Raw genomic sequence first — 14,464 nt, 5'->3', positions numbered from 1 at the left:
AAGTTTCCTCTGTTACTGACAAGGAAGTCTTGAGTTATAGAACTTATCTTATGACATAGTAATAAAATATGTTCTCCTTAAATACTTCCTCCTGTCATTTTTGATAATTCATCACTACTATAGTCTTGTACATCCTCAATTTTATATATTTCTGGTGTAGGAGTAATTGCTTCTTTTTTTCAGATCACTGTAGTTTATCTGCTTCTTGTCTTCGTTGGTCTGATTTCTCCATAGAAGTAGCTGTAATTTTTTTTTCTTTTAATGCTACCTCTTCTACAGTAATTTTTTAAGTGAATGCAGTATTTTGAGCTCAATCCTGTTAGAGCAGGGAGGGGCTTGCAAAAGAACTCTTAATTGTAAAACAAGTATGGACTACTGTACAGTGATGCGTTGCTTGATAGATGGCCCAGATGATAAGTGGATGTGAAAGAAAGTGACTAGTTTCTTGCTAGGCTGTCTCAAAAGCTAAGGTTAGATTGTAATATCCAACTCAGTCCTTTGGCTTGTTTAACATCATCATAATCTCGTAGTCAAACAGAGAATTGTACCAGGCTTAAAAGGGCCAAATAGTTTTGGGTGTTTTGTATTTGGCTGTATGTGAATATGAGAAAATATGTTGTAGGTTCCAGGATGTTCATTGGGGCAGGGAATAAACCATCATTTCATACTGCCTACATTCGTGCTTTCCACAGTCATCTAACTTCTCTACAGTTGCATTCTTCTGTTTGGACTAACAGCTTTACAGATACACATACTTTTGGTATTCAGAATTGGAGAAAATAAAGTGAGTGAAAAGAATGTATACCGTGTTTTTGTCACTGATACACACGTCATTGCTCTGTCTTGTTTGCAATGGAATAATTTTAGTTATGTTGACCCTTATGTTCCTTTGAAAAAACAGAAAGTTAATAAGCAGTTTACAAAGAAACCTGTTTTATTGTAATGTTGGTACATGATGGGAGAAAAATCCATGTGCTTTGTGTGAGAGTTTTGCTTACTTTGGAGATAGTATGCATGTCTAACTACATATTAACATCCTTGTTGTGTCCTTATTTACTATACATTTCCTTCTAATGCAGTCTCTTCCGTTTCAGTAGAAATTAAGAATTTTGATTCAGATGACTATAAATCTTAGGGTAAAAGTTGGAGAAAGATGATGAGTTACCTTTGAGGATGCTTAAGTGAGAAGTCTTCCCAAGCGTGAGAGCACTGGCATGTTGATACAAACATGTTAAATGGCATGTGAATTAGGCAGAGAAGGAACTCATTTGTCCTAATAATATATGAGTAGATGTGGTAGCGGATAAAGACTTTTTACATAATCTGCAGAGATTTATTTTTAAATATTTTTTTATGCTTTCAGAATTCATTACTTTTATATTAAGTGAGATGACTTGGAGGTAACACATCTGCTCGTAACATCTCTTAAAAACAGGAAATGGATTGACAAACTGTATAAGCTTTATAAGAAACATCAAAGAAGAAGGAGCCAGCAATAAAATATCAGCTCCTGCAAATCGCAATGAAGAATTACTATACGGCTTTAGAGTACAGGGACAGTTGCAGCAAAACTCCATCTGAGCTGGTATCCTCCAGCTGTGGGGTATTTAGCCAAAGAAAATAGCAGAAAGTACAAGATGGTTCCTCCTGGTTTCTAGCTGTCTGTAGTTTCAGAATTTCTTTCAGAGTGCATTGTATCTGTGTGGGGTTTTTCTCTGTTTGGTGTTTTTGTTCCCTGAAAGCCCTTGAAGGGCTATACCACCATGAATCTGTGATCTTTTTTTGTCTATGCTTACACTTCGGTATCTACAGCAGTCTTGTTCCTGGCAGTTTCCCAATTTAATTATGAAATCCTATGAAAAATGTTTTGGGTGGGTTTCCTTGTTGTTGCTGTGTTTGGTTTGGTTTAGGTTTTTACTCTTTAAAATATGCTAGCTATGATGGCATGAGTAAGAAAGGTTTCTTTTTTGGCTGATTAGAAAGATGATAAATAATCCGATTTATGCCACTCATAATATCGTAGACCTTCACTTCTTTATTGCTGCAAAGCTGAGGAGTCCATATCTAGTTGGTTCTCTCAAGAAATCTATTCCTTGTTGCTGATCACTTTTGTTACCCTCTGAGCCTCATGGTTCTGCTGGTGTCATTTTGTAATGGAGTAATCAGAATTATAAACAGTTTTCTAAATGTGAATGTTTTAACTGTTTTGTTTGTTCTTTTCTATTAGTTCTGTTGGCTTCCAGATATTTGAGCTGTTATGCAAAGATAGCTTTGAAAAGATCTTTCTCAAGGAGTTAAAGCCAGTGTAAAAGTTATTATATGGGTATTTGTGGAATTGCAAATGTTTCTCTCATCATTATCTGCAAACCAGTGCACATATCATGGGCTTAAACAGAAGGTTTCACCTTCATTTAGTGTGTACTAACAATCATAATTAAGCTAGCATCTTTTGAAGTTAGGACTGGGTAAAAGCAGTGTCAATCTTGAGTGGCTTCAGAGGCTTCTGGTTAGTCTTGGTCTGTCTGGCCACTAAGAAAATCAGCTGTTTGGTCACTCCAGTTACATATAACTACATGATGCATATGGTTATAACTACAAGGGTGGGTGGGTGAGTTGCTGTTGACTCTCTTTCCCTTTGGAACTGAAGGAGCTTGCCTCTAGGTATGTTTAGTGGTTGGAGGCAGAGGAAGAAGCATATAAACCCAATCATCTTAATTTTCAATTCCCAACAAGGGAGGTGGTACCTGGTTCTCCTGACAGTGCCCTGATGGGGCCTGATCCTTTTTAAGGTTGGAACATTACTTCACATTTGAAACAGTGAAATACATTTTGCCCCCATTATTGTTCCACTGGTCAGCATCATGTGATCCTTCTCCAACTCTTGGTTTTCACTTGATAAATTTATGGTAAATTTAGTTACATTATTGTTTGCCCTCTTTCTGAAAGACTTACAAGCATGGTGAACAGCACATTCATTTAGGGCTTCTCTGAAAACTGCCATTCCTTGTGAAAACTAACAACTTCCTATCCAATGCTGATCCAGTTATTCATATATAAGGACAAATTCCTTCTTATCCCATGTCACCCTAAAGTCATGAAGCATTCCTGGCTTTACGGCTTTGCCATGTCTGTCTTGGAAGAGTAGATATACTGGCAACCAGATCATCCCTCCCTATGCTTCTTGGTTGCTTGGGAAAAGAAGAGATTTTTGAAGCATGATTTCATTTTTTCATTGTATTTATATACCTGTCTTCTGACTTGTGTTTTCTCACAGCTTTAACCAGTTTTTCTGGTATAAAGCTAAAAATATTCTGTAGTTACCTTGTTGTTTAGAGCCCTTTAAAAACAAAAAAATAACTAAATTTTAATTGCCTTTATAGTCCTTCCATACAAAGAAAGTGCCTTATTTCAGTTATGTATTGCATATTTCCCCCCCTTTATTCCTGTAAGTATGGCTTAAGCAATTATTATTAAAAATATGGACATGTAGAATGTTAATCTGGAATCATGGGACTCGAAGGAATTCCTTTTCTGTGGCTTTTGAGCAAACTTTTGGGATTAACTCAAGATATAATGAATAAAAACAGGTCTTTCACTTGCTTAGAAAACCGTGTGCAACATTAGCTTTTGAATAATTCGGGTTTTAGTTTACTTTATTGTAACAGTGGGAGCGATTGCTGCCAAAAGAAAAGAGTTGGGAAAGCTGGGTGGGGAAAGGAGCAGGAAGTTGCACATTCAATATTAAAGCAACTTGGGGGTTTATTTTAGAAAGCAACATTACATTAAAAACTGCTGTGTTGAAAACATGGCACTCCCAAGCAACTTGCAGAGTAAAATGGTTCTGTTTGCTATAGCAGATAATGAAATCACAAGTCATTGTGTTACATTATAAGTGACAATTTAAAGGTCTGTTGTACTAACATTTAGACTGATCTGTATGGTGTCTCTTAAATTGGAGCATGTGGATGATGCAACTGCATGGCTTGAACAGATGCTTATGTTCTCTTGTCTTGAATGCATTGGTTGCCTCGCAGTGAGTTCACTGTTAACAGTCCTTTCAAAGTTTAGCATAATACTTTGTGGCAGATGTTTTATGAACAAAATTGCATGGTTTTGCAGTAGACTTAAATATCTGTCAACTCTAGAAGACTTAAATATAGTACCTACTTGTTTATCGTAAAGCTGGCAGCACTGTTTGTCACTTTACGCTAGCTCCTATACAGTCCTTTTACAGTCAATTGTAATCTGCAATTTACTTTGTTTCATTTGGTTATTAGCAAGGGAAACTGCAGTCTTTTGGAACATAATACATAGAGGTATAAAAATAATAATGCGTGTACAAGTGCAAATAAGTATTTCTTATTAGAAGGGGATTGGAACAAAGTTCTGAAGTGTGAATTTTAGTTAATGTATTTTCTTTCTTATTCAAGCTTGCATTAAGACCAAATATTCTTCTAACAATGCTTGCAGGCTTAATAGGTGTAACATTAAAATTTTCTTTTGACTTTAAATGAGTAACTCTTCTGTTTAATTGTTTTTTTCCAGTTTGGGGATTATCTAGCCATGTAAAATTCTGATTAACACTTGTGGAATGCTTAAGATATCAAATACAAATGTAATGTATTAATGCCTCTTTCTCTGTAGGGTGCTGGTCAAGACAAACTTGGAATATATGTCAAGTCTGTTGTGAAGGGAGGTGCTGCAGACGTGGTTAGTAATACTCTTAAAATCCGAAGTTCAAAGGTAGAAAGATCCTTTGGAAATGCTTTCAGATCCTTTTTTTTCTGGTATGTGTGAACAACTGTTTTAATTTAGACCATGTTGGCACTGATGTATGAATTTTCTTCTCCCTTGAATATGTATTTAGGATGGTCGTCTGGCTGCAGGGGATCAGTTGCTGAGTGTGGATGGTCGAAGTTTGGTGGGCCTGTCCCAGGAGAGGTATGGAATGCTTTTCTTGGGTGTCTTTATTTCTCTGTCATTTTCTTCATGTAATTTATTGGAAAGGGATGGGGGCTTTTTTTGTGTTTGGTTTTGTTTTGGTTTTTATTTTTTAATGTTAGGCTTTGTCTTGGCTTTTTATAACTACTACTTTGTGAAATATTTTCCGTATGTGATACCAGTATCTATCTAGAAGAGATGCATTACATGTTGGGCTTTAGTTTTGAGCAAACTTTATTTAGCTCTGATTTTAAATACTGTGGCTTCTGACCTTAATTGCAGAAATTGAGAATGGTATTTGCCTGTAGATGTTGTCTGCTTAATAAGCTTATCTTCTAGTCATCCTCTTCTAATTTTTTTTCGAAGTGACTTTAAATATTAATCAGAAAAAGTGTGTTTTGTCAAACAAAAGACTGCTACAATAAATGTGAGTAATCATGGCATGCAAACTGATAGTAAGAAAAACTAAGTAATACTAAGCCTAAGTAAGCCTAATTTTATTTTGTTTTATTTGCTTTGGCTTTTATTGCAGGGCAGCAGAACTTATGACTAGGACAGGTTCTGTAGTAACATTAGAAGTAGCAAAACAAGGAGCAATTTACCATGGTCTTGCAACTCTGCTTAATCAGCCATCCCCAATGATGCAAAGAGGTAAAAATGCTAACATTATTTATGTCAGTAGCAGGTTTATAAGTCTTAGAACACAGAAAATATCAGAAGTCACAGTAGCTTGCCAAATAATACCAAAATATAAACGAGAAAAGAAACATCATTGCACAGAAAAGAGAAGCATTTCCTTTTTTATCAAAAGTTCATCTGTTTTTAAGTATTGTTTGAAATGGTGCTGATCTAATAATGAATAAAGGCTTTGCATATGTACCTTTTAAAAACTATGCATTTAAACACAGTTCTGGTTTGTTTATTTCAACAAATGGCATATAATGAATACAAAGGGCATTAAACTTCATTGGCTTTTCTTTTTTTCAGTCCTTTTCATAAAAGCTTCTCTCCTCCTCTCAGAATATGACTTCCTTGTAACCACAGAGTGCAGGGTAATTACTAAAAGAGAAACAAATAGAAACAGAAGCCCATGGAACATGTTTTTCCATTGATTTTTCTTTTTTTACTTTTTTAACTAGAAATACTGAAACCTATCTTCTTAGGTTTCTGTGTCTGATAATAAGTTCTCAGATGTTTCTCCAGTGTTATATTTTATCATCCTACTTAAGTGAGCTAACAAAAGACATACTCAAGTCTTATATAAAATAATGTTGTAAAGGACGTAATTTTGTGAGGGGAGATGTTTTCTATATATGGGGGTAGTATTACAGTGTAGAGAAGAATGGGTTAAAAGAATAAATCCTTATTATCACAGTTTACAGCATGCCAGCTGCCATATGCCTCCGAGAGTCAGCAAGAGACTTCTCAGTAAAGCACATTTGGCTTTTCCAAATATTCCAAAGTGGTAACTTTTCAGAAGCTCTTTCGAAACATGCAAATCGAAGGAATCCCATATAGTTGGTGCAAGAGTGGGATTGTATATCTGAAGAAGTGAAGATTTTAAAATCTAGCATTTGCTTTACTGGGAACTCATCTTTAATTATAAATGCAAGATAGCTCCGGATTGGAAAAGAATATTCTAGACAGTAGTTAATATAAGTGAAAGGGGGAAAATACATATCCAACTATTACAGTTTCTGACCGCCGTGGCTCAGGTAAACCTCGACCAAAGAGTGAAGGTTTTGAGCTGTACAACAACTCCACTCAAAATGGGTCACCTGAAAGCCCTCAGCTGCCGTGGACGGAGTATAGTGAACCAAAGAAGCTGCCAGGGGATGATAGATTAATGAAGAACAGGGCTGATCATCGCTCCAGTCCCAATGTAGCAAGTAAGTAAGGTTATGCTTCTTTAAAGGGTAGATGCCTCCTCCACTAGTTTTAGAGGCTGTTGAATTGAAAAAGGTAGTTACTGTTTTTAAGAATGAATTAAGATGCCAATGTAATAGTAACATTTGCAGCAAGCCTCTTGTTAAAACTATTCAGAGGAAAAATCATGGTTATTTTGTGAATAATATTAGTAAGTTATGTAAATCATCATTTAGTCATGTAAATCCTTCCTTTAACTTTCCAACAGATCAGCCTCCAAGCCCTGGGGGAAAGAATGCTTATGCATCTGGAACTACCACCAAAATAACCTCAGTCTCCACTGGAAATCTTTGTACAGAGGTCAGAAGTGGCAAGCAAAATGTTGGCTATTAAACTTTCCTTAGCTGTCAATAGCATCAGTGTGCTTGAATCAAACCAGCGTCTCACTTAACTATTTGAACATAATGCTGGTGTTAGTGACTGGGTGGGGGTTTTGCTTATTACAGCTTATGAAAGATTGAGGCAGCTTTGATTTCATTAAATCTTGTTCATGAAGTTGTTCTTGTGATTTCCTAGGTTTGTACAACATTCTGTACTTGTTTCCAGATCATAAAAACATGACTCATAACCACAACTGTATCTGATACTAGACAACCTCTTTATCTCCTGCTTCAGACGAGTAATGTTCTTATGAGCCAAAACAAAAAACATTTGGAAAATGCATGTTTAGAACAATATTCCATGCTGATCTGTGTGATGAGAAGCTTGTACCTTACGTTCGTTCTACCTTTTTCAGGAACAGACTCTGCCCCCACGACCTGAAGCTTATCCCATCCCAACACAGACATATACTAGGGAATATTTCACGTTCCCCGCTTCAAAGTCCCAGGATCGAATGGGTCCAGCTCCGAGCCAGTGGCCAAGTTATGAAGAAAAACCACAGGTCCAGGCAGAAAGTAATCATTCGATCAATACTACAATGCAGGTGAGAAGTAACTTCATTCAGTATGAGAGAAAGGCAGAAACAAAATGCTTGCTTTCCACTCCCAGGCTGCTGGAGATATTTTTGCAGAACAGTAAACTCTCTGTAATCTCTGACAAACTACCACACGGGGAGTGGGGGAGAACAGCAGTTGTACTTTTGCAAAGATTGGCTTAGGTTCAGAAACCCTACTCTTTCCCCTCTCTCCCCCCCATAGAATTTATGTTACCATGTTCTGCAGACCTTCTCATCTAGGATGTTTTAATCCCCTGTTTAGAGGTAGTGGGGTGTAGGCTGTAGTAGGGTTTGTCTTGTAAAATGCTTTGTGGTTTTCTGAAAAGCAAAATAAATCTTTCATTCTTCCAAGAAGGTTTATGTGGAAAAATCTCCTTGCCTACGGGGTGCATGGTTTAAGTGACAAAGCGAGGTATTAAAAATGAAATAAATGGGTACTTTGAGATCTATCCAGGGTCTTCACTGAAGCACATTCCTCACTCTCAGTTAAAAAACACATCCAAGTTGCATCTATTATCAAAGTGCAGATGCTTCTTGACCTGAAATGCATTTACCCCCACTGTACCTTTATAATTTGAAAAAATAATGTTGTTCTGCTCTTTGTAAATGAGGACTTTACTCAAATCCATGTGGGAAATTAAATCCAGATCTACTAAATCCAGTCACTGAATCATCCTTTTCTCTAACCCGCCAGAGACTTAAAAATGTAAAGAAAACTTTCTTTTCTTTTTTTTTTTCTTTTTTTCTTAATTTGGGATAAAAGCAGAGCCTTGCAGCAGGCTCAGTACGTTTTACTTTTGGAAAAGCAAAGACATATAAATTGTCTTGAGGTTGTCACAGGCACAAAGTAAGGATTGATTATTGTTTCCTCACACGTGTTTAGACAAGTGAATTCAGTCAAAAGTCAGTTGAACAAAAATTTAGTGCTTTTTTTTTTTTCTGGCATTATAGGTCATAGAATCAATAGATCAATAAAATCCCAACTATTTCAGCTGTTAAGAAAATAGGTGTTACACCCAAGGTAAGATGTTAATTTTGATGGAGAATGCTGCAAGTTAAATAACTGTGGCAAAAAGCTATGGAAATACTTTGAATTTCCGTGCTTAAATCCTTCACGTTTTGTGATTTCACATCACCTAACCTTAGCTGCATAGTTAATGTCTAGGTATTTCTGCCAGTGACAGGACAGGGGGAGACTAGTACCTGCAGAGAATGGTTCCTACCCATTCGTCTTAATGGGATGAACAGCTGTGTGGACGTGCATCCCTTCCCTCCTTAAGACAAGCTTAAGTGAGTAGCTTAAATGAGGCAGTTAAAACCGGTGAGATGAACCCCATCTGTTAAACCTGTTGAGATATACTGGATTTGAGCTGTTGTCTTGTGGCTGAATGCAGAGCTTGAAAGCATTTTCATAAAGCAAATGTCTAGAAGCTTTAGCTCGTTAAAGCACTGAAAGTGTACACAATTTTCCCTGCCATACAATAGTTCCTTTAAGTTGAAAATTAGAGAAAAATAGACTTTAAAAAAAGATTATAAAAATACCCTTTTCATCTTTACAGCAAGAACTGGGCCTGTAAAAAAAGCTGCCACAAACAACTGACTGATGTGAAATGAAATGCCTGTTTTCTGTTCTGCAGGCATTAGCAAACTGTTTGGCTAGGTGCATCTTTACAGCAAATCTAACACAAATAGCTGTGTGTTCGGCTCTGCTGGACTAATAGAGCATGAAAAATACACTTGTTCATCTCAAAGGAGGCATTCTTTAGAGGTCATGGTTAAGGTCATTGATGGAGGAAAAAGAAAAGGAGTTTGCTTTGTTAGTCTTCTCTCAGTTGTTGATAATTGGTACATTGTTGTTCAGTGTTTAGTAAATGCCTAACATTCAAAGTATGAGTATGTGCTTCAAGAAAACCATTAACAGATGTGATAAACCTGATTTTTGGTCCAGTATTCCTTTTGAGGTGGTTGTACAGTACAGTGAGACCCTGAGCTTGTATAAAGGAAAAAAAACCTTGGTGTTTGATGCACTAAAATAGTGCCAAAAAGTGCAGACCATGCCCCACAAGTAGGTAGAATTAGACCCAACTGTGTAGATGCTATACTTGTGAATGGCACTGAAGTAGCGAGAGCTTCCCAAGGGTCATCTCGCCTGTTAATGGAGGAGAGTGGGCAGAGGTTCCCTTGTCTCTCCCTCAGCAGCCTTTTTGTTTGCCTTCCCAATAGCAAAAATGTTCAATCAAGCAAGCTGAAGCCTGAATGGCAGAGCTGGTAAAGCTGGAGCTACTGTTCTGGGCTGCCAGGACTCCCATACCCATATGTGGGGGAAGGGGTGTCAATTACAGTCCTGAGAAATTGTGCGAGCTGTGGAGGTTTTCAGCTTAAACTCAGTCCTGTGTTCAGCCTTCCTCCCAGTCTGGGTTTCCAGGCATTTCAGAGGTTGCTACAACTTCCATCACTTGAACGAGTTAAAAAGAGTGAGAAGAACATTTTATTGTTGGTTTTGGGATACTTACTGAGCATGGAAATGCTGAAATTCACTAAAAGGAATTACCTTCAGTAATAAGAATGTGGTTTGTGAGCCATTTTCAAATATGTTTTAATATAGATGGAATATGAAATACATGCCTTGTTTAATCTTTTCCAGCGTGTAGCTCGTTCCCAGGAAGAACTCCGAGATAAAGTTTTCCAGCCAGAGAAGAATCGTTTGGAAGTTGTTATACGGAAGGATGTAGAGTACATCGATCGGAAGTCAGACAGCGATCAGTGGATGAATTCATCTGTGGATTCTAGCACATCTAGCCAAGAACACCTGAACCATTTAGCGAAACCAGTCTCTCCTGGTTCTTGTTTAACTAAAAGTGGACCTGGCCGTTGGAAAACTCCAGCCAGTAGCCAGCCGACTCCAGTGGCCATTTCCCAGCCCATCAGAACAGATCTTCCCCCTCCACCACCACCTCCTCCAGTGCATTATGCATCTGAATTTGATGAGCTACAAATGGATTTGCCTCTGCCTCCCCCTCCTCCTCCAAATCAGATAGGAGCACAAGCATCCTCCCAGGTAGCTGCTGCTGAGCGTAAAAAAAGAGAAGAGCATCAGAGGTGGTATGAAAAGGAAAAGGCACGTTTGGAAGAAGAGCGAGAAAGGAAACGTCGTGAGCAGGAGAGAAAACTGGGCCAAATGCGTTCTCAGCCACTAATTCCTGCTCAGCCGGTGGTTCCTCCGGTTTCCCTTCAGCAAGTGAAATCAGAAAAACCTTCAACTTTACAGAGGCCTCAAGAAACAGTCATTCGAGAGCTGCAACCCCAACAGCAGCCTCGCACTATAGAGCGGAGAGATCTGCAGTACATCACTATCAGCAAGGAAGAACTATCCTCTAGTGACAGCCTCTCTCCTGATCCCTGGAAACGGGATGCTAAGGAGAAGCTGGAGAAGCAGCAACAGATGCACATTGTGGACATGTTGAGTAAAGAAATTCAGGAACTTCAGAACAAGCCTGATCGTACAGCAGAAGAAAATGACCGTCTCCGCAAGCTCATGCTTGAGTGGCAGTTCCAAAAGCGACTTCAGGAATCAAAGCAAAAGGATGAAGATGATGATGAAGAGGAGGATGATGATGTGGATACTATGCTCATCATGCAGCGACTGGAGGCAGAAAGAAGAGCAAGGGTAAAAAGGGATAATCTTTTCTAGACAAAAGTATTGTAAATCTGTATCTTGGTAGGTTCTTTGGCTTTGTCTGAGTATTTTGATGTTCTTACAGGGTAAAGGAGGATGAAGCTTTCTTAAATACCTTGAATTTTAATGTTGCTAATTTACAGTGGCTTCACCAGTTAACTGATGTATTATGAAAGTATTATAGCTATTTGTTAGGTTAGCAGTTGAATCTACTTTTCTGGTTGTGGGGAAAGAAATTCCCGTTGGATAAAGAGATTTTGCCATGTACCTGGAGTAGGATTAGAAAGTTAAATATAGCAGGAATTTGCTTACAGGAAGGTAAACAAAAACATTTGAAATTATGAAACTCTGTAGGAGAACCAGTAGTGTGATTCCTGTTCCACGTCCTCCATTCCCTCTCCCCCTCTGTATATTTACCCCTAAGAGTTCTTATTTATAGTCTCAGACCTGAACACAGGCACTGAATGCATGCTGTTCCCAGTGAACTGAACCTGAGATTCCACTTGCTGGTCTGCTCCAAGGTAAAAGCTGGGGGATACGGCAGCTGCTACCTCTACCTTTACCACCACCTCAGTGGTAACCCCAGCAGCGCTGGGGGGGGGAATCATCAGGTTGAGACGTGTAGTCTGGGTGTTGTTAACAACTAATATACCCTGTCTAGGGCTCCGGCTCATACATACCTGGATTTTGCTTGGTGTCCAGTTTAATCAGTACTGACAAGGTTTGCTTACTTTGCCTTCAGTACTGTGAAAGCTGATAATATACATAATAAGATAACACAACTGAATAGTGTGATAAGTTTTTATCACTCTGCTGGTGGCTATTGTCTCAAATCTATTGTTACTGAGAAACAATACAGGAAAACCTGTTTTTCTTTCTAAATAACAGCATGGATACCAAAGTTACATACCAGTAGCTGTGCTTTGGCAGGCTTAAAATCTAGCTCTCTAATATGCTGAGTGTCTTCTGTCTGTTTATCTTGAAGAGTTGACTCACTTCTGTGGTATGCAGTTTTTAATTCTTGAGAAATGTATGGACATGCTTATTTTGACATTCAGAAATAGCGATGGGCTTGAGTCGTGTTTGAGTTCAGGATTGTTTTGGCAGCTTAATTTCCTAAACTTGCTCTTCTTGTATTTGCTGCAGTCTGCATTGCTTTCCTTTTTTCTTGTGGCTAACTTTATTAATGTGTAAAACAATGGATACCTCAAACTTGGAAACTGAACAAAGGAAAAGCTAAATATATCTTTGGCAAGCAGGTTGCGTTAAAGCCCAGCATCACTAACGTGTAATTTGTAGCACATAGGCAGTTACCTATGGGCATAAAAAAATCCATGTAAAACTGCCATTTTAACAAACAGCGTCTTTAAAATTTCACTGTAGCAAGGCTTAAAAAGCCATGTGTCATTAATAGAAAAGCAGTTGTGCTGCATAACATTTTATCAGTCTTCTCCCCAAGTGCTGGATTTAATATGCTATTTGTGCTTAAAGTTCTTCCAGCATTTTGGAACGTTTTGGAACTAAGAAATAACAGTTGTCTTGAACTGAAGCAATGTTTGCATTTGGTAACATTTCACTGTCTGTACTACTAGAGATGCAGTAACTCACATCTCTGGAGAGTTACCAAGGTGTTGAATGAGTCAAACCAGTACTGATAAAAAACCTGGATTATTGATTGTTCTCATTTCTGTATTTCAGGATGATGTCAATTCAGTTCCTCATTCTAAAGCAGCTGACATAATAAATAAAAGAAAATGCTTTGAAAATGGCACAAGTCTAACCTATCTTTATTTTCACTGTGCATCTTTCTTTTTTTCCCCTTTCCTACTACCTGCAGCAGACTGCTGTGCCAGCAATCTCTGTTCTAGATTTGGTATGTTTGTTTCTTTCTCTTCAATATCTCTTTCCTGTTTCAATCCCCGATGTTATTAATAACCACCCTATGTGCTTTGGATGATGATTTGGCATTTTTGGGTGTTCAAAAATTATTGTGATACAATCAGCAGTAAGTTAACTGTACGCATGCATTTGAATGTTTCCAGATGTGGTGACTCCTTTCCCTGTGTTTCCTTCCTTTTAGATGTTGTGTTCTGCTTGCAGGCTTGATTTGTTTGTTGTAGCAGTGATCTAATTTAAAACTTTGTATTTGATGTTTTGTGCAATGGTGTTTATAAAAATCTTACTAACAACTTCGAATGAACATGCTGTGAGGCAGGATTTCCTCCCTTCCCCACGCTGGCAGGTTTTAGAAGAGCTCTAGCAACACCATTCCTTTCCAATCTGAAGTGAAATTGTCCTGAGAGCTTAATATAGCACACTGTTACAGCACACGCTGAAACACTGTTGTTTACAGGTGTCACAGTTTTCTCATTAAAGGGAAAAAATGGATTGTAAACTCAGAAATTGTTTCTGATCTAGTATCTCCAAGTAGGTCACATAAATGTGCAATTATTAAGTTACCATATAATTTCAGTTTCAATTGGTTAATACCATTCTCTTGTGTCTAAAACATGACAGGCTTTACAGATTGGAGCAATAATTGCTATGACTCTGGCTAATTGTGTATTTTATTGCTCTCATTGGAAATGGGTGCATGGGAAAAGAGTTCTGTAGTCTTCTAGAGAAGAAATGCATCCCTTTCAAAGAGTATTTCTATATAATTACTGTACCAATTTGAAAGAAAGGTAATGCTTGCAAGTCCTGTTAGTATAATCAGCTTGTTCTGCTGGAAAGAACTGTGAACATGACTGTTCAAAATACAGTTTTGAACATTCAGCACTGCTTTATTTAAACAAAAAAATAATCCCCTTTTAAAATGCCTACTTCATATGATTCGGTAACTCTGTCTGGAGTGGTTGGTTTTGTATGTGTGGTACCTGAGTGTTAAGCAGATGACAGCAGCGAAACAGGTGAAGCATGTCAGCTTTCTGCTTTAATGGACAAGCCAGGAGTCATGGATTTCTCAGACTTGGTATCTATCAATA

The 14,464-nt window shown here is 37.9% G+C and overlaps 1 protein-coding gene across 2 annotated transcripts in view; it reads left to right on the top strand.

The window, feature by feature from the left end:
• Positions 1–14,464, top strand: part of AFDN (afadin, adherens junction formation factor) — a gene marked incomplete at both ends in the record, with an annotated part of 115,189 nt that overhangs the window by 89,297 nt on the left and 11,428 nt on the right. For both annotated transcript variants that reach the window (XM_080616044.1, XM_080616045.1), the window contains 7 exons: positions 4,645–4,710; positions 4,868–4,941; positions 5,474–5,592; positions 6,636–6,830; positions 7,076–7,167; positions 7,604–7,792; positions 10,449–11,471. In XM_080616044.1, coding sequence (XP_080472170.1) covers positions 4,645–4,710; positions 4,868–4,941; positions 5,474–5,592; positions 6,636–6,830; positions 7,076–7,167; positions 7,604–7,792; positions 10,449–11,471 — 1,758 coding nt within the window. The remainder of the gene's footprint in view (positions 1–4,644; positions 4,711–4,867; positions 4,942–5,473; positions 5,593–6,635; positions 6,831–7,075; positions 7,168–7,603; positions 7,793–10,448; positions 11,472–14,464) is intronic.

This window comes from Psittacula echo (assembly GCF_963264785.1).
Source record: "Psittacula echo genome assembly, chromosome: 4".
NCBI classification, from domain to species: domain Eukaryota; kingdom Metazoa; phylum Chordata; class Aves; order Psittaciformes; family Psittacidae; genus Psittacula; species Psittacula echo.
The sequence above is the reverse complement of the archived record's forward strand: the minus strand, read 5'-3'. Positions and strand labels throughout refer to the sequence as shown.